Below are 25,621 nucleotides of genomic sequence, written 5' to 3'. Positions count from 1 at the left end.
CATATCATTATGAAGTAGTTAAGGGCGGAGTGCACAATTTCTGAAAAACACTTTGGAAAAGGGAGTCGGGCAGACTACCAAAAAAATTGGCATGTAGCCAATCAGCAGTAAGGCGCGTGTCTTCTAACCGACATCGTTGCCTGGGTTGCGTATGTGTGGGGCAAGGCCATTCAAAAGAAGGTCCAGATTCTATTGGGGTAGGGACGTGATTGTTTAGGTGATTTCAAATATCAACACCAGATTTTAAACATTGTGCACTCCGCCCTTTAATTTGCTGAATAGATGCTGCATTAGCAAAGAAACAACAGCAGGAACCAAAGTTTGTCGTCAAGGCTGACAGGAAAGTAATTTTAGTAGTACATCAAATTGTTATAACAAAAATACACGCAGATAAATCCAAGCCAAATGTTTAATGTCATAATTATTACAATCGATTTGCATTCGTTTATATCCAGCTCATTACTTTTATTTATGATTTATCCATATTTTAAGTTAATAATGATATGCAGCTGTCAGCTACGTTAACATATCCAACTAATCAAAACACATCTAATATACATTTATGTAATTTCAATTTTATCATTGGGAGTATTTCACAGTATGTACTTCAATACTTATTAATATAATTAATATATTTTAATTTATACATTCATTTCACTTAGCACATTTTCATGGTTCAGTACTGTTGTTTTACAACTTTTGTAATACATTTTAGCACTGTTTCACTTTTGGTGTTATGTTTGTTTTTTATCCAGTATCCATTGCAAAAACTATCGGTTGATTAATCGGTTATCGGCAACTAGGGACAAACTTAGTTATCGGTATCAGTAAAATCCACTATCGGTTGACCTCTAGATTTACTACAGACGGTTTCATCGGACGTACGTGTTTTGTCACGGTTATGCGTCTGGGTGGAACTTCCGGTCTCTGTTTTTTTAATCATTGGCTAGTGCCTAAACTGAACTTTGGAACAAATACTTCGTCGTAAATAACAAATGTTTTGGTTTCCTAAAGACGAGAGGAGACGGGGATCATGGATCATTACCTTAGTAAGCTGTTGATGTTTCCAAATGTTGATGCTTACAATTGTTAATAATAAATGACAAATAATTGTATGTTTTGCATTTTTTCCCCTAACTGTACAAAAAACAACAACACACAAGGTATGTACCGAACTGTGAATTTTGTGTACTGTTACACCCCTATAAAACAGAAAAGAAAAATGAATCATAATATCTCCATGATGCATAGTGCCTGGTGTAATTCCAGTGCTGGAGAAATTATTACAGGATGGTGACAACGGTGGAAACTTTTTAGCTAAACAGACAGCACCGTGGGAAAGAGATCAGATTCAAACCGAGTTTATAAGCCAGGCAACTGTACTTCGGTTAAATCTGAATTGCTCCCAAGGAACCAATTACAGTGCAAAACAAAAGCACACAAGTCATGTGTAAAGGTAAAAAGAAAATAAAAGCATGTTCATATCATGTGTCGGCACAGTGAAAATATATTTAATGTAACAATACTGGATAAATTGGTCAAACATTGCCACTAAACACGAAGCAAAGCTCAAACAGAAACTATACTCCTGTGCAATATCAAAAAACACATTAAATGTTTGCTGTATACTGCAGATGCGGATTATCAAAACCTTAGGCAGATTCAGTGTGTTCAGCCGTCACATAAAATACACTTCATCTTCACTGAAGCTGTATTGTAGTAAATCACTAAAAGTGAATCAGTATCAGTCTTCATCTCTGTCTTAAAGGCTTACTCAAGGACCAAGCAGCCATGACAACTGAGACATCACTGTAAGCTCCAGAGCTTCAGGTTATTGTGATAGCAGCAGGACACCAGCTGTTTAACATCACGTCCATCGGCTGTTTACATTGCTTAAGGGTCTGTAATCTAAAATTAAAGATACAAATTTGAGTCTGAAAGGGTTTTACAGTCTGGTAATTCCTTGGGATAACCTTTTTAAAGTTAAATGATTGCCAAGTAAGGTAACTGACTGGGACTGTATTGCTGCGTTTACACCAACCGCGATAGAGGCGTGAAGCGCGAGTGATTTCAATGTTAAGTCAATGTGAAGACGCGTTGACATGCGTCTGGAGGTCCCGCGGCGCAGATGTGGCATTTGGCACGGAGGACGCGTTTCCGCCTCATTTGCGCGTCTAGCTTGCACCAAAGGCGCAAATTGAGCGTTGTGCGTGGTACAAGCGAATGATGATTTTTGTGCATTTTGTGTTTGACGCAAATTAGCGGCTGACGCCCTAGTTGAAAAATTTTAACTTTGGCGGAAATTTTGCGCCACGTTAACCAATAAGGAGCCTGCTTGCTGCTGTGGAGGCAGCCCCGCCCAGAGTCACTCATTCAACCTGAAGGAACGCTTGATATTGTCCGAAGCAGTCACCCGGAGTAGGGATGCACGATATATCGGCCGACATATCGTTACCGGCCGATAACTGCTTATTTTTAATATTATCGGTTATCAGTCTGATAGCAAAATTAGGCCGATAAATGAAAGCCGATAAATGATGGATTATTTTGGTTTGTTGAACCACTTCACTTGCTCATTGCTGGCCATGTGGAGTTTTGATTGTGCTTTCTGTGACATAGCACGAAGATGACACATGTTGCGGGCTTAAGAAGAGTATGCTAGTCTAGCACAAAGACAAGATGTCCGCGGTCTGGGAGTTTTTCATTGTGAAATTAATTTGAATATTTATCGGCCTATATATATCGGTTATCGGCCCCCAAATATAAAGAGTTGTCAACATCAGTCATCTTGCAAACAGACAACCGCATAGCACTTGCCCCTCCCACAAGAAGCGGATTTGCCTCTGACGTGCGTCAAATGCTTGCTTTTTCCGCGCGTCTACTCCGCTCTACATGCGCAAATGCATTCAAACTGTTCAAGTGGCAAACTAGGTGCGGTAGACGCGATTTTGACGCCTGAAACGCTGTTGATGTAAACGCACCATAACAGTTCAATGACTTTAGCGAATAAAGAGTAATCAATAATAAACCTAGCTTACAGTACTTAAAATGTAATTGCTTTTGCACATAAGAAAAACACTGATTGTTGCGCATACTGTATTTGAATGCAAGGTATTTAAGTGCACCTGGAAAAGTGGATCGCAGGCACTGAATAAACCACACATTTAAGTTGTGCAAGTGATTAGTAATCTTATTAAAGTCTGAGAAAGTTCGATTGAAAGTCAAGAGAGTATGAGTATGTTGGATGGTGACACTGATGACACTGTAGTCCAATCTGTGATGTTACGCTGTTAGGGTACCAAAGAGCCGATTTAATTATCACAATCAGACAGAGCAGAAAGAGGAAACAGCAAGAAGAAACTGCTGAAATGTGGGAGGGATGGCGAAGGAGAGATAGATGAAGCGAGAAGACGTCTGCCTCTGGAGATGTGAAGTTCAAAGAGCAATCAGGAGTGAAGATGGAAATTTGGAAATTTCATGCAGATAAAAGCAACATGAACGGATTGATTTCAGCAAATTTCCTCTGAAATTGCAAGCTTCAATTTATACTTCAAGCACATGCCAAATTACCAAACCAGATACACAAATTACACCTGCATAAAAACATCCCATCTTTGAAAATTTTGCTCAGATTTTATTGACCAATTTTGAAAGTTTTGAAAGTTTCTTGTTAAAGGAAAACACCACTGTTTTTCAATATTTTACTGTTTTTACCTCAACTTAGATGAATTAATACATACCTATCTTCTTTTCAATGCGTACACTTTTAATCTTTGTACAGCGCTTCTTGAATGTGTTAGCATTTAGCCTAGCCCCATTAATTCCTATGGCTCCAAACAAAAGTTTTATTTTGTGCAACCACACTTACTCGAGTAACTACTCATGTAACAGTCTTTAAATAGGGAAAACATGGAAGTGTTTGGTAGCTTCTAAATTCATCCCTGTTTGGTGCCATAGGAATGGGGCTAGGCTAAATGCTAGCACATTCAAGAAGCGCTGTACAAAGATTAAGTGCACGCATTAAAAAAAAGGTATGTATTAATTAATCTAAGTTGAGGTAAGAAGATAGTAAAATATTGAAAAACTGTGGTATTTTCCTTTAAGGGCATGTTTAGTTTTACCATTGGTGAGAAAGACATTTTAAAGGGATAGTTCACCCAAAAATGAAAATTCTGTCATCATTTACTCACACTTATGTTGTGACACACCTGTATACATTTCTTCTGATGAACACAAAGGAGTATATTTTGAGAAATGTTTGTAACCAAACCATTCGTGAGTCCTATTCACTTCCATAGTATATTTTTCCTACTATGGAAGTGAATGGGGCTCACGAACGGTTTGGTTATAAGCATTCCTCAAAATATCTTTATTCATGTTCATCAGAACAATGAAATTTATACAGGTTTGTAACAACATGAGAGTAAGTAAACAATGACAGAATTTTCATTTTTGGGTAAACTATCCCTTTAAAATCTAATTGATTATTTTATTGTCTATTGTCCATACTTTATATACCGAAAAAAAACATAATCTGTATCTTTACAGTAAATATGACTTTTTTAACATTTAATTTATTAATGCAGCTCTGGTTTACAGTGTGTAAAATATACATTTAACCACAAAACCAGTCATACAGTCACATGGGTATACTAGGAGAAATTGCCAACAATACATTGTATGGGTCAAAATTACAGATTTATCCAAAAATCATAAAATATTAAAGATCATGTTCCAGGAAGATATTTTATAAATTTTCTACCGTAAATATATCAAAGCTTATTTTTTGTGGGTGGATCCAGATGCTAAGGACTTCATTTGGACAACTTTAAAGGTGATTTTCTCAATATTTGTATGTTTTGCACCCTCAGATTTCAGATTTTCAAATAGTTGTATCTCGACCAAATACAGTAGCATCCTATCCTAACAATCATACATCAATGGAAAGCTTAATTATTCAACTCTCAGATTATGTATTTTTGAGAAACGCTTCGGAAAAGGGAGTCGGGCAGAGTACCAAAACACACTTATAGCCAATCAGCAGTAAGGGGGCGTGTCTACTAACCGACATCGTTGCCTGGGTTGCGTATGTGTGGGGTGGGTCTATCAAAAGAAGGTCCAGATTCTATCGAGGTAGGGGCGTGTTTGTTTAGGTGATTTCAAATATCAACATTGGCTTTCAGAGATCATGCACCCCACCTTAAAGGATTCTTATATAATATGTATGTGTAAAAATTAGTTAGAACACAATTAAAAACAAAATACAGGGTAACTTCTGTTGCCAATGCTGATTCGTGTTGCTTTAGCTCATGTACTGCTGGTTTGGAGCGAATGCGTCAACCAAGGCTTACTGTAACTCACAGTGAGTCACCTGTTAGACAACCTCTCTAGTAACCATTTATAAAAAGAAGTAAAACGAAAATTGAAAACATGACAGAAATACGCATTACATTCAATAGCTAGAAATATCACCAGGGATAAATCTGTGCTCTTTTAACCTTCATCCATACTCAAATCTACACCTAGGTTTTAGAGTCTTAGCTTTCGTTCAAAGGGAGACAAAGGGCTAATCCCAGATTTGTTAGCAATGCAAATCCAGCCTGTTCAGGCTCAAAGAGAGATCTGCGAGAAGGGCAGGACTGATGATATATCTACAACTCACAAAGTCTAGTAAAAATGTAATTTAGCAGCTCAAAGACGCTCTCATCTGACCCTGATTTTTCATCTCCTATGTGACAGAAATAAGAAGTTTCTGATTTCTTCCTAGTGAAGAAGAATCCAATAAATGACCAGTGACTATACAATTGGTGTCTGCGGATGCTAACACCTGCAAAAAATACTGTAGATCTTTAAGAACTTTAATTTAGGTACAACTAATCCCACCCAAAAAAAAATTTGGGGGGTTTAAAATGTAATGTATACAAAACATACTGTATAAAAACTCTTAGAAAATGGTCAGCATTGGGGCTGTACTCTTTCAACAAGTAGGGACATTTTCTTTTGGTTTTGGCTAAATCATTCAAAAAATATTTGAGTTCGATTAATTATATTTTTACAAAAGCAACACACACATCTCTGCTACAAATGAACTTTGGAGTTTGTTTCTATTACTTACCAGCCTTGGACAATTACACCAAACGTGACAGAAGTGCAAACGTTACATCTTACCCCATAGGTGGAGTTAGTTGTAACACTTGCTAAAAATTAAGTTTGCAGGCAAATATTTCAATACTATTTTGCCTATATACTTGAAGTGGATATTGTTTATATACAGTAATGAAAATAAGTATTTGAACAGCCTGCTATTTTGCAAGTTCTACCACTTAGAAATCATGCAGGGGTCTGAAATTGTCATTGTAGGTGCATGTCCACTGTGAGAGACATAATCTAAAAAAACAAAATTAAGAAATCACAATGTATGATTTTTTTTAAAGGAACAGTATGTAAGAAATGTATATCAGTTAATCATAAAATGGCCCTGATATGTCATTAGACATTAAGAAATCATTTTCATTTCAAATACTTATATCACTCACAACAGTGATCTGGCCAGGATATTGTCATTTAAAAAGTGGAGTTGCAGCCCTCAACTGATGTTTATGTTGTCATTTTGTGTATTGGCCATCAGTTGTATGATTACATTACCAGTTTTAGCCACAAGTTTTGTGATTGCAATACAAGTTTTGGCCACAATCCTACATACTGTTCCTTTAACTATTTATTTGTATGATACACCTGTAAACAAGTATTTGAAAACCTGAGAAAGTCAATGTTAATATTTGGTACAGTAGCCTTTGTTTGCAATTACAGAGGTCAAACGTTTCCTGTAGTTTTCCCCAGGTTTGCACACACTGCAGGAGGGATTTTGGCCAACTCTTCCACACAGATCTTCTCTAGATCAGTCAGCTTTCTGGTCTGTCGTTGAGAAACATGGACTTTGAGCTCCCTTCAAAGATTCTCTATTGGGTTTAGGTCTTGAGACTGGCTAGGCCACACCAGAACCTTGATATGCTTCTTACAGAGCCACTCCTTGCTTATCCTGGCTGTGTGTTTCGGGTCATTGTCATGTTGGAAGACCCAGCCTCGACCCATCTTCAATGCTCTAACAAAGAGAAGAAGGTTGATCCACAAAATCTCGCAATACATGGCCCCGGTCATTCTCTCCTTAATACAGTGCAGTCGCCCTGTCCCATGTGCACAAAAACACCCCCAAAGCATGATGCTACCACCCCCATGCTTCACAGTAGGGATGGTGTTCATCATTCTTCTTCCTCCAAACACGTTTAGTGGAATTATGACCAAAAAGTAATATTTTGGTCTCATCTGACCACATGACTTTCTCCCATGACTCCTCTGGATCATCCAAATGGTCATTGGCAAACTTAAGACCTGGACATGTGCTGGTTTAAGCAGTGGAAACTTTCGTGCCATGCATGATTTCAAACCATGACGTCTTAGTGTATTACCAACACTAACCTTGGAAACTGTGGTCCCAGCTCTTTTCAGGTCATTGACCAGCTCCTCCCGTGTAGTTCTGGGATGACTTTTCACCTTTCTTAGGATCATTGAGACCCCACGAGGTGAGATCTTGCATGGAGCCCCAGTCCAAGGGAGATTGACAGTCATGTTTAGCTTCTTCCATTTTCTAATGATTGCTCCAACAGTGGACCTTTTTTCACCAAGCTGCTTGGCAATTTTCCCATACCCCTTTCCAGCCTTGTAGAGGTGTACATTTTGGTCTCTAGTGTCTTTGGACAGCTCTTTGGTCTTGGCCATGTTAGTAGTTGGATTCTTACTGATTGTATGGGGTGGAAAGGTGTCTTTATGCAGCTAACAACCTCAAACAGGTGCATTTAATTTAGGATAATAAATGGAGTGGAGGTGGACGTTTTAAAGGCAGACTAACAGGTCTTTGAGGGTCAGAATTCTAGTTGATAGACAGGTGTTCAAATACTTATTTGCAGCTGTATCATACAAATAAATAGTTAAAAAATCATATATTGTGATTTCTGGATATTTTTTAGATTATGTCTCTCACAGTGGACATCCACCTACAATGACAATTTCAGACCAGAAAACTTGCAAAATAGCAGGGTGTTCAAATACTTATTTTCCTCACTGTATCTGTACCTAATGGTGCATTTTTAAAGAATACTGCCCAAGTGACAGTTGGGGTACATATTTTGTGATCACTTATTCATCCTTTATTCATATTTTTGCAAAATAACAGTCAACACAAATGTAACACACAGGCAGGGTCACATTTGTTCATTAGATGTTAGTGTATTAGTTTAATATTAGTTTAAAATCACTTCACTGTAAATTTATGCTAAGGGAATCAAATGGGGGAGTTGTCTGAGATGAACAAATCGATTCCGAAAAACTCTTTTTAAAAATCTCTCCCCTCTAGATATAAGTTCTTTGAAATAAAACCCATCTCACAGGTGTCATGACAAGCGTTTGACTGACAGCAGTGAGGTGAGTTAACCTCAGATGCTGTCTTGAAGCTGACAGCGAGGCGTAATGGGCCGACGCCTCGACCCTGTTACTCCCAGTCAGAGAACGAGAAGGCTAACACCAACAACCATGGGACTTGGCAGTTTCATTTAAAGAATCAATGGCTGTCATGAAGACCATCATCGCTTCAGGTCCAACTGATGCAATCGGTCTAAATACGCAGTAGACAGTTATTGACGTGTCGCTGTTTTTGCCGCATGCCTGCATGCGAGTGCACAGATGAGAGGACTGCTTCGGTTTGGACAGATTTGGGAATGCATTTGCATAATAAATTAAGAGCGGTTTTGTTGTCAATATCCATTGATCACTTCACACAACAAGCTTGATGGTTTAGGATAGGGTCAAAATCGCAACTTACATCCGATGGTTAGGGATGATTTTGTAGCCCTCTCTGAACCATGTGACCTGAGGGCGTGGATAACTAGCCACAGCGGGGGGATTCAGAATGGCTGCCCTTCCTTGAGAGATTGTTTTTCTCTGTTCCAGTTCAGCAAAGTCATCCATGTCTGAAATAGAGAAAGGAGGAGAAATGAAGTTACTGTTGCTCTAAATGACCATCTGCCTCATAAAAAACGTTGAATCCCATAGGACCCTTATATTTCGACTGTGTTTAGGATTTTTTTGCCTCTTTACTGTCTACCAGCACAAAAGCTTGATCGGTTAGATCACCATGGTTAAAATCACTGTAATACACAGTCTTCTGTGGCCTATTGCTTTTCTTGTAAGTATCTCGTATATCTACTGTATTTTATGAAGTAGATAAAGTGCACTAGCATGACAGCACATTTAGAAACGACTCTGAATGTCACTGCTAGTTCATCCCTGATGGGACCCTGTAGTACATGCATAAATGTGTGTTGTAGGTGAGAGTGTTGATGTGTGAAATCCATTTGTGCTTCAGACCCCGAGCACCCTCTCTAGCAACTCGTGTACTTACAAGCCACACGAACATCAGCTCTCGTTTGAATCAGTGCCCCCATCCTGTTCCTCACGACACATTGATATACGCCCGCATCCTCGCGGTTTAAAGATCCCAATGTGTACCTGAGAGGGAGAGAGAGACGCACATACTGATAAAATGTACAGTATAGATGGTAGATAGTAAGTCAATTTGGATAAAAGTTTCTGCCAAATACACAAAAGTAAACAGAGTATTATGCAGTGATAAAACTTCAACCAGTTCTACCATATTATTTCAACACATTCTCACTTCCCAAGGCGTCAAAATCTGAAGCATGTTCAAACGCCTTTAGCGTCAGTATGAAGACGCGAAGGGTGCCCCTATGCGTCACTATATAGACGAAAAGGGAACTCTGTTGCTTTCATGCTAATCCATCAGCGCCGGACATAGACGAAAGGGAATCCTGGAAGGTGATGCCATCACGTTATGCAACGATCGGCAGGATAATGCCGCTTCTGGACGGTAACTACTCAATTTTTTCCAATTTTTAAACCATTGTTGCTTGGGGTTAGATTTGGGGTTTGGATGTCAGTTTGTTTATACTTTTTGTCTTCTGATTTTTAAGCCACTGTTGCTTGGGGTTGGGGTTAGAGTTCCAGTTTGGGTTAGGATGTCTGTATAGGTTTATACTTTTTGTCTTCTGATTTTTAAACCATTGTCACTTGGGGTTAGGGTAAGAGTTGGGTTAGGATGTAATTTTATGTAACAGAAAGTGGTTCTAACCCCAACCCCAAGCGACAATGGTAAAAAATTGGGAACAAAAATTGAGTAGTTACCGTCCAGAAGCGGCATGATCCTGCCGATCGTCGCATAACATGACGGCATCACCTTCCGGGATTCCCTTTCGTCTATATCCGACGCTGAGGGATTAGCATGAAAGCAACGGAGTTCCCATTTCGTCGATATAGTCACGCATAGGGGCACCCTTCGCGTCTTCATACTGACGCTGAAGGCGTTTGAACATGCTTCAGATTTTGACGCCTTGGGGAGTGAGAATGGGTTGATTATTTTGTAAACCTTATTGTTTATCTTTAATTAAGTTTTGTAAAATGTGCTGTTTTGCATTTTGATTACACTATGAAGTAGTAGTTTTCTCTAGTCCAAAGAAATGTACCCAACCTGAAATTACCCGCACAAATAATTTATTTTGAATTTACCCGTCTGGACACGGATGTAATCGGCACCAATGTGTGTGCAGTCTGAATCCCTGCACGCAGCAGTACAACAGAAAGAAACCCTGGTGGCCTCGCATCTATTTGGCACATTGCTACATTTATTTTCCTTTGTTTTCTAATGACGACAATGTGAACTGAAAATTGATTGACAGGCCTGACTCAATGAAAATTAACCTATCGCCAGCCACACAATGTTGCAAGTAGGGCTGCATAACGATTGACATAGATATGTACACTAGATGTCGCCTTGGCTACGGCAGTTTATTGGAACGAATGCGTCAAACAGAGTCGCCATCTTGAAACAGGGGAACCCCGCATCAACGTCATTGTAGGCAATGGTGTAACAGAAATAAAATCACCATAAATCGTCGTGAACGCGATTTTCTTGGTTTTCTTTTGGTTCGTTTCAACAGTCAGACATGTATTTAGCATTTAGTCCAGGAAAAAATAAAAGTTTTGATTTTATGAAAATTTACTTTTTCTAACTGAAATGCATAGTGCTAGTAGCCCTAACATCCATACGCAGCACAAAGTCCGGCATCGTCCATGAATTCGAAGTACAGGCGGAGATAGCAGCTTAACATATATACTTCCTATGATAAGACCCCTGTTCCAAGATGGCGGCGGTTTTGACGCATGCTCAGAGCCCCAAGGCGACATCTAGTGTATATATTTATGAACGATTGATTGCGACTAATTGTTTGCAAAATAAAAGTTTTTGTTTACATCATATATATGTGTGTGTGTACTGTATATAATAATTTTGTATAAATAATTACACACGCAAGTAGATATTTAAGAAGTATTTTGTGTTTATACATTCTTATATTATATACCATTTTTATTTCATTAATATTAATATATTACGGAGCCCCTAAGGGGACATGGAGCAAAAAATTAAATAAAGTAAATAAAGAAACTAAACGCGAAAGTTTCATGTCTGTACGCGACAGTTTCACGTGCACATGTAAAACTAAACTTTAAAAAAAATTCTGCACATGAAGGTTTCGCGTGACCACATGAAAGAAAATATTAACCTTTAACTTTATTGATAAAATAGTGTTTTATTAGGACGTTTTTGTGTTTTGCTTTGGTACCAAAATCGGTACAGAGAACCGTACATTTTTACTGGTATCGGTACCGACTAGGGCTGTCACTTTTTATTCGATATTCGAATATGCATTCGAACATGACGTGAAATATCCGTATCCGAACTATAAATAAACCATTCGGTTTTTAAAATGCCATGTTTAGCGCATTTTTTTACAGTAAGACCTCGTAATAGGAAGGAGGCTGAGCGTGAGACCGACGACGACAGCTGTGCGTAAGAGAGGGAATCAAATGGGACCAACATGAACCTCATGTGCATGTCAAGATAGAATTATAGTTTGTATATAAAATGAAATATTATTGTTTATAGTGTTAAATATTATAGCAGAATAAAAAGCTTGTGTTAATACGTTCACATTATGAAATTAGCATGTATGAAAATAATTGAAAATAACGCAATGTAAACTTTATATTAAACAACAACAGCATTTGTCTTGTAAATGGATTTGAAATGATCATGTGCTGACTGTCGCGCGTCACACAGACGACGGAGTCAAGTGAGATCTGCTTAACTTAACGGTAAGTTTAATTTCATCTCAAATATCAAATGGTTTGTGCTCTCTGTCATTAAAAACGGTCAAGCAAACAGCACGCACAGAGATAATGTACTTGTGAATGACGGCTCACAAACGCGCGGGATAGGCTATGTATGTGTGCTTGTTTCTCACAAACACGCTCAAGTGCGGGATATGTGTGCTTGTCAATAGCGGGCATTAAATCCGCTGAGTTTTCCGCCGAAATCTGCAGGCGCGGATACTGTTTGGGCATGGCTAACGTTATATTTTTTCATATAAGTTGTTATTCATAAGTTGATAACCTGCTGTTTCAAACATTAAATAAAAAAAGTAACTGTTAATAAATTTGTGATTGAATCTCCATTACGATGTGGGGTTATTATTTTTTTTTGATGCGCGGAGGGCACCTAGATATTCGAATATATTCGGATATACATTGCATTGCATATCCGTTCAAATTTGATTTTTCTCAAAAGTGACAGCCCTACTACCGACTACTGATATTTTGGTACCTTGACAACACTATGAGAACACATAAATATTGGACTTTACAAGGACTTTATGTTACATTTGTAAAAATAAACATTATAAAACGGTTAGTTCCAATCGTTGATTCTGATTGGTCAATAGGTGTGCTTTATTCACGATAAAACACTGCTATGACCGCTTCACCCAACGGTTCTATTTAATATCACTGCGCCCTTAGCAACACCCTTAGCAACACATAAACATATAATCAGACAAAGTCTGAGAACAGTTTGTTGTTTTTATTTGAGCTTTTATTTTGTTGTTCGCAGTCAGGGACTATTTTTTCTAGCGGAAGGAATGCTTTTATTGATTTAACTTCATGAAAGTTGCACTAATATTTTTTTTTTACTTTAATATTGTGTGGTAACCGTTTTATAAAAGCAATAAGGTACTCGATGCAAGTGCTGTATCGTGAATAAGTAACGGCTGAAGGGGTTGCAGGCACTCCGCTTCGCGTCGTGCCTCACAACGCCCTTCAGCCGTTACTTATTCACGATACAGCACAGCCTCTCATACCTTATTGCTTACGTATAATCTATATGTGTTCAAAGTATACACTACTATATATTTTTATTTAACTCTTGTGCAATAGATCACAGTCAAATTTGCGTTATCCGCCAAACTGCAACATGGCTTCTTGATGTGTGTGCAATAAACAGCTCAATAAACATTCAAGGCGTTTAAAAGCGATGGCTAACAAGCCTTTTGATTTATTAGCGGATGGATGCGAGCGTGAGCTGTTGAATTAAAAAGATGATGAGCCCAGAAGGTCAGAGTTGTGTTGATTTGGTTTAACAGATGACAGTTTAATGCAAAAACCAATGGCTTACATGGACTGAATGTGGAATCCGCTACCACTAATGAAAACTCAACTTATTGCTGGTTTCTGTTAAAGACAAATTTTTATGGAGGTTCACATCTGTTTGTATATCAATAATAGTTATTTTATTAATTATACTAAATGCCAGTTTATTAAAAAACTGAACATTTTATCATCAATTTGTCATCATTGATCCTCCTGTCATCACTGAACTTTTCTTGTTATGTTGCACTGTTCCTTTTAATTAACATCGTTTGACTTTTTTTTATAAAAACAGACCTCACTGCTTGTCTTGCTAAATCTGTTCTTATTATAAAGCACTTCTTTATTATACAAAACTCCAATAACATAGTCTCCAAGACCCCAGGGTCGAAGATGGATGACCAGACAGGAGAAAGAGGCCAAAGAAGAGAACAGGACAAATGAGATCCCGCAGGACTCAACATTGTCTCTTTTTGGTATGAAACATTATTTTACACTGCAGCACTATTTTGTACCGCACAACCTAAAACCATCGAAATCAGTACATGTGCAAGATAATGGTTATTTGTACCAAAACCAACCAAAGCCTTGTCGTGTAACAGTAAAATCGACAACATAGCATTGACATACACTCTAAATAAAGGCACAAAAGCTGTCCCCTTTCAAAAAGTGCATATTAGTACCTCAAAGGTACCAATTGTATACATATCTGTGACCTAAATGGTACATATTAGTACCTTTTCAAAGCTTTTATACCATTATATATTTATACCAAAATCTGATGGTGCAAAAAATCTAAATATTGATAAAATCGCCTTTTAAGTTTTTAGCAACTGCATCCACTCACAAAAAGTAAGTTTTGATATATTTACGGTACGAAATTTACATAATATATTGGTAGAGCATGATCTTTATTAAATATCCTATTGATTGTAGTATTTAAGAAAAATCTATAACTTTGACCCATTCGTATTGTTGGCTATTGCTATACCGTGCTTTACCTGTACGACTTAAAGGATTAGACTTAGAAAAATTCAGATAATTTACTCACCACCATGTCATCCAAAATGTTGATGTCTTTCTTTGTTCAGTCGAGAAGAAATTATGTTTTTGAGGAAAACATTCCAGGATTTTTCTCTTTTTAATGGACTTTAATGGACCCCAATACTTAACCGTTTTAATGCAGTTTAAATTTGCAGTTTAAAGGACTCTAAACGATCTCAAACGAGGCATAAGAGTATTATCTAGCGAAGCGATTGTCATTTTTGGCAAGAAAAAATAAAAATATGCACTTTTAAACCACAACTTCTCGTCTTCCTCCGGTCGTGTGACGCGCCAGCACGACCTCACATAATACGTCATCACGTCAAGAGGTTACGGACTTCCGACGTTGTTGTATGTGGAATGATACTAATTAATGTCTTTGTGTCAGTTTATTGTTTAAAATGGTCCGCAAATGTGCGTTTCATATATGTAACACATGACCTTTCAACGTCAATTTTAAACTGCATTAAAACTGTTAAAGCAACACTAAAGACTTATTGCTCTTTGCTCCCCCTACAGGTTAGAAGCGTAACCACTGAAACGTTTTTGGAAACGTTATTTTAAGGTAAAAAAAACCTCTTTTGTGTTGCTTTAAGTGTTGGGGTCCATTAAAATGAAAAAAATCCTGGAATGTTTTCCTCAAAAAACATAATTTCTTCTCAACTGAACAAAGAAAGACATCAACATTTTGGATGACATGGTGGTAAGTAAATTTTCTGGATTTTTTAAAAAAATAGACTAATCCTTTAAGACCAGTTTTGTGGTCCAGTGTTACATAGAACAAATATATACTTGTAAAATAAAACATAAAAATTCAAACCGACTCTATTTTCTTTTCTACTGCATGTATTTATTTTCTTTAATTGTTTGTCAGTGCAATTTTTTAAAAACATGACTTATTTTTTCTGTATTTTCTGCAAACATAACAACTATAGAGCGTGAAAAAATGCAAGACAATGTCAAAACTCTTTTTGCAACCCTTTCTACATCTGCAATGTGTATTTACGAGTTAAAAATATTATTTAACATGAAAAATGTGGGAGGGGATGTGATTTTATCCATAGGGCATTAATTGGATCGTGATAAATCGGTATTACATAGCGACCCTCGGAATGCATTTTGAATGCGAGATTGCTAAAATAATGCATAATAGCCATTTGGCTACTGGTTAACATTGACAAAGGTGACATTAGAGGAGATGGTCCTGTAAGAAGTTGAATCATTTTAATTAAAGATCAGCTCTTTTATTTAGAATCACGCATTGTTAGTGATGACTTTAATAAATGATTTCTCAGCATAACATTATAGGCCAAACAAAAGCTGCATTGTTGACGTTAAATGTGTTGTTAATTTAGTTGAATTTTCTCTTTATAGACGAGTAGCAACTTAAATATTGAAGGTTAAACAACAAAGGGAGTCTGGGATCCCATATCAGCATTGGTCTAAACCGCAGGTTGCTTCAAGAGGATTATCCCTACTTTGGAGAAGATATTTGAAGAATATTTATCCGAGTCTAAGCATCCATGCAGCGTTATTTAGGATTTCTTCAGTACCTGTACTCGGGAGAATATTCAGTGATGTCTGTAGTGTTTCTGATCCATTTGAACTCCAGCGGCCAGCTGCCCTCGGCCAAACAGGTGAGCACAAGTCTGTTCCCCTCCAGGTGCGTCTGTGCACCTCCTGCCTCGGTTTTAAAGTATGGGGCGATGTCTGTGGAGAAACCAACAACAAATGAGTTTAGAAAGAGCTATTAGTAATGAGTCTGACCACACATATGACGGAAAAATTGCATGTGAGATCTCTATAACATGTCAGTTTGTGTATGTCTCCACTAGTTTTAGAAGAGATCTCAAAATCTTCTCAAATATGCCTCAGATTTGCCAAAATACCAATGTATTCAATCAAAACTCTTACTTTGTGTTCACAACTGTCTTTTTTGTTTAGCATAGATAGAAAACTTCTTTCTTTTCAAGCCATAACTGGTTCCAGGAGTTTGACATTACCTTGCTAAGCTGATGATTTTAAAGAATTAGTCCATTTTCTTAAAAGAAAATAATTTACTCACCACCATGTCATCCAAAATGTTGATGTCTTTCTTTGTTCAGTCGAGAAGAAATTATGTTTTTTGAGGAAAAAATTTCAGGATTTTTCTCATTTTAATGGACTTTAATAGAGCCCAACATTTAATACTTAACTCAACACTTAACAGTTTTTTCAACTGAGTTTTAAAGGACTATAAACAATCCCAAACGAGGCATAAGGGTCTTATCTAGCGAAACGATTGTCATTTTTGACAAGAAAAATAACAAATATACACTTTTAAAGCACAACTTCTCGTCTAGATCCGGTCGTGATGCGCCAGCGTGACCTCACGCAATACGTCATGACATCAAGAGGTCACAGAGGACGTATGCAAAACTACCCCCAAGTGTTTACAAGTGTGGTGAAAGAGGACCGTTCAGACGTTGTTGTATGTCAACTGATACTAATTAATGTCTTTGTGTCAGTTTATTGTTTAAAATGGTCCGCAAATGTGCGTTTTATATATGCAACACGTGACCTCCCTACGTCACTACGCATTTGCGTTAGGTCGCGCTGGACCGGACCTAGACGAAAAGTTGTGGTTTAAAAGAGCATATTTTTTATTTTTATTGTTAAAAATGACAATCGTTTTGCTAGATAAGACCCTTATGCCTCATTGTTTATAGTCCTTTGAAACTCCATTGAAAAAAAATGTTAAATGTTAAGTGTTAATTGTTGGTGTCTATTAAAGTCCATTAAAATGAGAAAAATCCTGCAATGTTTTCCTCAAAAAACATAATTTCTTCTCGACTGAACAAAGAAAGACATCAACATTTTGGATGACATGGTGGTGAGTAAATAATTTGGATTTTTCTTTTAAGAAAATTGAATATTCCTTTAATAAGGCATAGCACAGACGGATACTGGGTTAAACACCTAATATAACCTGCTATTGTCAAATTTTTTTTTACTAGTTATTAGTATAAAAGTATAATCACAACTGATATTTGGCTTGCACTTGTCGCAGTGCATTTTAAAGTCCCACTTGAAGCCGTCCTGGTACATGGCCAAAATGAAGCATCCCAGGTCAACGTTCAAAAAAGGCATTCTTACGGTTTCTGCAGGAAATGTGCTTACAGACTGTGTTTTTGTGAAGCTAATGGGCAATTTCTCAGTGCCTCCCACCACACTTGTTAGTAAATTACTCGCCATTTAGCGGATGCTTTCATCCAAAAAAGACTAATTGCAGAAACAGGCCTCCTGGAGAAAGTAAGTGCTTTGCTTAAATGCACAAAGGTCAAAGACCATGTGAAGTATTAAAGGATTAGTCCATTTTCTTTGTTCAGTGTAGAACAAATTAAGTTTGAGAAACACATTTCAGGATTTTTCTCAATTTAATAGACTTTATTGGACCCCAACAGTTTACAGATTAAATGCAGATAAAAATTGCAGTTTCAATGCAGATTGCATAAGAAGGCATATCTCAAACGAGGCATAATGGTCTTATCTAGCAAAACTATTGTCATTTTCAGCAAGAAAAAAATTTAAAATATGCACTTTTAAACCACAGCTTCTTGTCTTGCACCAGCCGTGTGATGCACCAGCGCGGCCTCACGTAATGCGTCATCAAGTCAAAACGTCACGTATGACGTATGCGAAACTATAGCCCCAGTGTGAAGAAAGAGGGCCGTTCCGACGTTGTTGTATGTGTAATGATACTAATTCACATCTTTTATGTCTGTTTATTGTTTAAAATGGTCCGCGAATGTGCGTTTTACATATGTGACGCGTGACCTTTCAACATGCTTACGCAATTACGTGAGGTCGCACTGGCGCATCACACGGCTAGTGCAAGACGAGAAGTTGTGGTTTAAAAGTGCATATTTTTTATTTTTCTTGCCAAAAATGACAATTGTTTTGCTAGATAAGAGCCTCATGCCTCATTTGGGATCATTTTGAGCAATGTTAAACTGCATTTTAACTGTAAACTGTTGGGGTCCAATAAAGTCTATTTAATTGAGAAAAATCCTGAAATGTTTTCCTTAAAAAACTTAATTTCTTCTCGACTGAACATAGAAAGACATCAACGTTTTGGATGACATGGGGGTGAGTAAATGATCTGGATTTTTTTTAAATAAAGTGGAGTAATCATTTCATTAGATATTTAGGTTTTTGTAGAAACTGGGAGTAATTCTTGTCTGCGCACAACTAGCCAGCATTATCCTAAACTGTTTTGAGAGGAAAGTCATTGCTAAGAGTGCTGCTATGTGATTGCTGTGAGTCTTATGGATGCCCAACTGGTAAATTAACTTCTTTTGTGTCATGCAGGTCCCAAGAAATTGTCTCCATCACTACAAGTCTATGGCAATTTGTGATATATTTTGTCAGTTTTATCATCTGTTAATTTTATCAAGGTGTTAAAGGTATAGTTTATCCAATTATGACAATTCTGTCATTATTTACTCACCCACAAGTTGTTACAGACATGAATAAATTTCTTTGTTCTGCTGAACATAAAGAAAGATATTTTGGGCAATGTTTGTAACCAAAGCGTTATGACGCGACTGAAAACGTCTGTATAAGCTTGTCAGCTTTTTATTCAGTTGAGCGCTTTGTTTGCTTTGATACGTCTGCTTTGTTTATGTCGTTAAACAGTGTGCAGGTTGGTTGTTGTGATATTTATCCCACCCCTCCTACACTGTGATTGGACGGCTGAGTGAGAAGTGACATTGACAAGCTTTTCCAACTTTCGGTGCTTAGGGCTGAGGCAAGAAAAAACACCGTGCATCAGCGCTCAGCGCGAACAAAACCCGTCAGCTGCTGCAACGCTTCCACTGGAAACAATTAAAAACTTAAGCCGACTGCCAGCGTAAATGTTTTGGTGTGTACGCTACCTTACTGTAACAACTTGAGAGTGAGTAAATAATACATTTCAATGTGTGGGTGCAAAAAGTCTTATTGTTTACAAAAGCAACAGCATTTATACGCTATTTTTACGTATTTTTTGTATTTTATGTAATCATACGTTATATATTTGGGTGATTCTTGCGAAATTAGAGTTATAAGGTGTCATGAAACATTTTAATAAAAAAAGTAAATGCAAAGAGTATCAAAATAAGAATCATACAGTTCCAAACATCTCTTCATGTACTATTTTGCACTGCACATGATTTCAAATGACATCATACAAACCAATTTTGTTGTTTTTTCCACATTTAAGGGGAAAATTTTCATTACCGCAACGTGTCCATGACTGGATTTGGGTTCTTTGACATGGAAATATTAAAAAATAAAAAAATCTAAAAAATAAAACCCTTCAGTGCATGTTTAACATTTACATTAAAGAAACATGTGGTATTTGGTGATCATTGGTGAATGTAGAGACAATAATAAGGAATATAAATGCGTCCAAGAAAAATGTTCTCATCCTCCGCAACAATTTTCAATCATTGTTTAAGCACTCAAGGAACTAACATTTAAAAAAAATTGTTGGAAGGGACATAATTGACTGTGACACTCAAGATGGCTAACAGGTCAGATCTTATTTTTTCTCTCCAGATAAAAGTTGAAATTTTGTTTGTCATAGTACCTAGACAACTTTTTAGTTCTCATTACCGAAACATGAGTTTGTATATTTAATGTAATATAATTTTGCGGTAATGATAACTTTTTATAATATAATCTAAAAAATGTAAATAATTTTAAAGGAATATATTTTTTAAATCCTCTAAAAATAATGGTTATAGTAAGTTTAGACCTTAATCTTATATGTGCAAAATAAAATTGGCTTAAATTTTTTTTTTCTGATGCTGGACACGAATTTCGTGAGAATGGACACTGGATTTCCTGAGAATCACCCATTTAGGGTCAGGGTTTGGTTAAATCAGTACCCAATTATCACCATATGAGCGAGGAATTGTAATATAAAAGTTAAGTAGTTTGCTTTAGCAAAACAAACTAAATATTAACTCTTAAAAGGAATAGCAACAAGAAGTACAAAAAAATCTTCTATTTTTTATAATTCTTATAAAACTTTTCACAGTACAAATGCTATTGAATAACACCGTACTTTTCATACGGTATGTATGTATAATTGACCATTATCGACACACCGCCATATCTGAACATATCTGTTGCTATATGATCGCCAAATGAGATCAAAATATCGTTTCTCTTCATTAGCCATAAATTACTCAACTGGAGTATTTGGATTACTTTAATGATGGATAGATGTGCAATTTGGACCTTTGCCATGTTCACCCCCATGAGAAGATAATGATGGCATTGTAAAGGAAATTATTATTTTGTGTTCAATTGAAGAAAGAAAGTCCTATACATCTGGGATGGCATGAGGTTGAGCAAATTGTGAGAGATTTTTCCTATTTCCATGACCTATTCCCTTAATAACGTTCCCTTTCATCAATTAAAGGTTTCCTTTAGACTGATTACTCAATAAGTCATTCAGGCGACTCCACCGACCAGTCGAATTTAAAAATGTGTGCACATGCAACGTCACTTTCACACAGTAGGAAAGCACTGCGCGATCTGACCTTTTGTGTGATTCTAATATAAGGTGATGTGACAGCTGCATGCACTTGTTACAGTCACACAATTTGGGGGAGTTAAGTGCCCCCACCACCCATAATGCACCAATCTCTTCCTGTAGCCTAAGGACACAGTTACCCACAGAGAAGATCTGAGCGCGCAGACAGGTAGAAGCAAGCATGAGTAATCAGGTGGAAGAAATGAGGTGATCAGTGACATTTACACATCAAACACGCACGCACAAACATTTCGGTGAACTCTAGCGCAAGCCATCCATCCATCCGCACACACACACACACACAAATATCAGCGCTAGTACACACACACACACACAACACACGGACTCACGCGGTGGAGAGACAGGGTGATCAGTGACATTTCCATAAAGTGAAGGCAGAAGAACTCCAGGGAACAAGAAACACAACATATGCACACACATACAGTACACACACACAACCGGCTCTTTAAAAGTGTCTTCAGACCAGACAATCTTTACAGTTCGCTCGAAGAACAGGGAACAGGGTTTGACAGGGAAGACATGATATGTCGCTCTAATTTTTCATGTAAAGCTGCTTTGAAACAATGCAATATTGTAAATAAAAATCGCTGTGTAAATAAATTTAAATTTAATTGTTTATTTATTTTCCTTTTTGTAACATGAATAGTAGGGCTGGGTATTGGCAAGGGCCTCACGACACAATACGTATCACGATACATGGGGCATGATGCAATGAATCATGATACGATACAGTACGTTGCACAATGCGATACATTGCAATACTTTTTCTTTTTTTTATCAAAAAATTACAAATATAGAGCTGTTTTTTTTACTTAAAGCCAAAATGCGTCCACACGTCGGCTTTGAAAGCTGCAAGCATTTTTTTATTTTCTGCCATTTTCTCACTCCTGCTAACTTCTGAGACATTGGCCGAATGGTCGTATATGACAAACAAATGGACAGCGACAACTACAGCAGCGGCAGAGGAGGTTGTTTGACGCACACAGAGGGATTTGATTAAAAACGATAGTAGAGATGGAAATATTGATACATTATAGTGGAAAAATGTATCACGATAGTTAGCTGTATCAATATTTTTGCACAGCCCTAATGAATAGCTTGAAAAATCCCACTCCGAAGTGTTACTAAACTCGATGGAAAAGCTAACCAAGCCAAAGTGATGTAAGCTGACCCGACCTGACCCAAACCAAACCGTAGGGTATTATGCAATGGAAAAGCACCAAATGATAGCAGTTTTTTGGGGGGGTGAACTGTCCCTTTAAGTGATTCAGTTAACAGTACGCTTCAGTGTAGTTCAGGTAGATGTGTTTAGTTACAGCTGACAGAGTTGGTTATTCTTCAGAGGGCAGATGAAACAATAGCTCAATAATTACTGTGTGCCGCTAGATAAGCCGACAAGCCAAGCATTCAGTGCGATTTGTTTATTTATAATCAAACGAAAGTTCAAAAGGATGCAAAATCTGACAGCTTGAAAATGAAGGGGATGAGGAGAGAGACGGAAAACAGAAATAAAACGAATCAAGAAGAAACATATGAAGAGTTTGGTTCCAAAACGAGATAAACGCCATTCTTGAAAAAAAATGAGTTACTGCCATTATCAGTATTATATCAGGTCAGTATTAGAAAGTAAATTCTTAATTTTACGCAAAATCCAATATCCGCCGTGTTATTCCGTCATCTTTTCTCCCTTTTTTCCCAACACGCGATATACGCCACTCCTGCTTTTCTACAGAACGCAATAAATCCGCTCCACATATTACAGCGCACCATTCCACGCAATGTAAACAAACAATGGCGGCGCGTTAAGTACACGGAATCGTAGTTTTTCTCATCTGCTTTGTACTTCGTCATCAACAAACAAACAAAAACAAAATAATACTTTAATGGCATTGATAAACCTGTGGTTGTTTACTGTGACGGGAAAAATTGTAAGTCATCAACATCCAATAACTTACACGGGAGGCACTCGGGAGACGGGTGCTTGTTCTCTCGACAGCATCTGTGAAGTTTATGTGATTCTAACACATTGACCCCAGGGGATTATATGAAAAACTTTCCATTATTTTACGTGAAGCCAACGAAAATCGAGCACGCCAAAACATTTTACAGCTGATCGCTTTGAAAAATGTTAAGCGACGGCGTCAAGTATAACCGCAGCAATGACAGTGTCATTAATATAACAAAGTAAGTGTTTTGATTAATGCCATTAATGTTTATTTTTATACCACTAGTCAACTAAATGAATATATCATGGCAAAGATGAATGCACATTTATACATTGATTGGATAGATTTATAGCATTTTGAAAAAAAAACATGTCATGGATTTATTGCATTTTGTGGAAAAAATAATTCGTTTTTATAATAAATCTTTGAAAATCAAGTTATGGATTTGAATTTTTTATGTTTTTATAACCTAAAGATGCTATGTGAAAGTTTGTAACAGAAAATAGTGGTTTTCATCTTGTCACTTTCTTGGTATAGAAAACACATTTTTACCAAAATTAGTCAAAATGGATTTATTGCGTTTTGGAACCAAACTCTTCATATGCACTTGGACGCTGACAAATTGGCGCTAAAAGTCCATCATCTCCAAATGTCTGGGCCTTAAGGTGTATTTCTGATTGACTGTCATTTTTCTTTATTTTTTTGTTCCCCACCACTGTTTTATTTACAATCTGTACAATCCCAGAGGAAAAATGTTTAAGCTCAAATTGAAGTCTTTGGCTTTTATAGCAGACTTTGGCATCTTGGCACAGTTTTGACATTGCAGAAATCTTCACATGATGAGTTTCTCAGGAGAAATAAAAGAGAAGTGCGAGATTCACAGCAAAGACTTGAATGTTTGCCGAAAGCATTGCAAGCACACATTTATACGTAGTGTTCTCGCATACAGGTATTTTCAGCAATGAAATACAAATATACGTTCTTGAAAGCAAGCTTCAAATACTGAACGTCTAAGTTACACAGACACATACCCTGAAAAGCAGAAAAACGATCTTGACAGTCCCGCTGTTTCACAAGGACAAACATCTCAGAAAAGTCCAACGGCGTGCCAGAAACGCTCTTTCATGTAAAACGCGTGATGGGCCCTATCCAAAAGAGTTATCACACTCCAAAAGAGAAGTTGTGACATGCTCGATTAAGAGTCAACCCCTCAAATATTCCCCCGGTACCCTGTAGACCTCAAGCTTTCAACGATTTTATTAAAAGTTCTCGCTTTAACTTTCTCAAGAGCTGGTCACGGACCTATTGCTTGTTTTCTCACCGATTCTTTCATGGCTCTTACTGGCGTAACCTTGGTGTGCTTGTCATCTCTTGATATGATGGACAGAAGGATCTACTTTTATTCATTATTTAGGCGGGTTCAGATCAAACACCTTTCACTCCGGATTCAGCCTGATGACTGGACCCTCACAGACAGAAAAGGGCTGTATAAAGAAATTCAAGTATGATGATGATCACTTTGTGAGGCTAGAAATAACACTAGTCGAATAGGAATATTACACCAGGTCAACAGTAAAAAGCAAATCAATTGTCAACAGAAAAATCAATGATAACACCTGAGGCACAAAAACTGACACAATGAAGTCTGCGCAGCTATGGCCTTGACAGGACTTTTAATCTAAGGTGGACAAAGACTTAACCTTGTTTTTTCACCCTTTTTCTTTGCTCTTTCTACACATTTTTTCTTCTGTTTGATTCCATTAATAGCACACAGCGAGCCAAAATAGTGACTGTTTCACTTGACTTGTCTTTTCTATCCCACATTACGATTTATTTTGATATCTTTTAAGGACCTTTCTACTGTAACTTACTGATTTCCTTTCAACTCTCGGTGGTGTGTACACCAAGGCATTTATGTCAGCAGCGGGCATATGTCTTCAATATTTTCCAGTGGAAGTGCCACTCTTTTCAAAAACGGCATCACCTGGCAAGTTTTGTCCGCGCTAAGCTCCAGCGCTTGGCGTTTTTTTTTCCGCGCTATACGCTGAACACCCATTGTTGAAAAATGTTCAACTTTGGGTAATATGCTCAGCTCGTCTACGTCACTTCTCACTTGGCCATCCAATCACAGTGGAGGAGGGGGATAGGAAAACATCACCACAACCATCCGGCACATTGTTCGACGACTGATAAACAAAGCAGAAGCATCATAGCAGCAAATGCGCTTTTTTGCTCAAATTTCATTGCTAAAAACAACGTTATTTTGTGTTTTTGGTATAATACAATGTGTTCATCGATTTCATCGATCTGAAAAGTGCTTTGTCCCTGATTGGCCAGCTAATCTATACGTTGTGATTGGCCTAAATACCTCTGACGTCAACAGAATTGTGACGCTCTTTACCATGTTTAAAAGATTCGCTCATAATGCAATGCTAAC

At 37.4% G+C, this 25,621-nt stretch overlaps 1 protein-coding gene across 3 annotated transcripts in view; it reads right to left on the bottom strand.

Moving 5' to 3' along the window:
- sdk1b (sidekick cell adhesion molecule 1b) overlaps positions 1 to 25,621 on the bottom strand; it is a 373,118-nt gene that overhangs the window by 197,042 nt on the left and 150,455 nt on the right. For all 3 annotated transcript variants that reach the window (XM_073866164.1, XM_073866162.1, XM_073866163.1), the window contains exons 3-5: positions 16,206 to 16,362; positions 9,455 to 9,561; positions 8,876 to 9,023 (exon numbers count right to left, since the gene is read on the bottom strand). In XM_073866164.1, coding sequence (XP_073722265.1) covers positions 8,876 to 9,023; positions 9,455 to 9,497 — 191 coding nt within the window. In that variant the 5' untranslated portion in view covers positions 9,498 to 9,561; positions 16,206 to 16,362. The remainder of the gene's footprint in view (positions 1 to 8,875; positions 9,024 to 9,454; positions 9,562 to 16,205; positions 16,363 to 25,621) is intronic.

Source organism: Misgurnus anguillicaudatus, chromosome 3 (assembly GCF_027580225.2).
Source record: "Misgurnus anguillicaudatus chromosome 3, ASM2758022v2, whole genome shotgun sequence".
NCBI lineage: Eukaryota > Metazoa > Chordata > Actinopteri > Cypriniformes > Cobitidae > Misgurnus > Misgurnus anguillicaudatus.
Note: the sequence above shows the minus strand (reverse complement) of the source record. Positions and strands in the feature narration are given on the sequence as shown.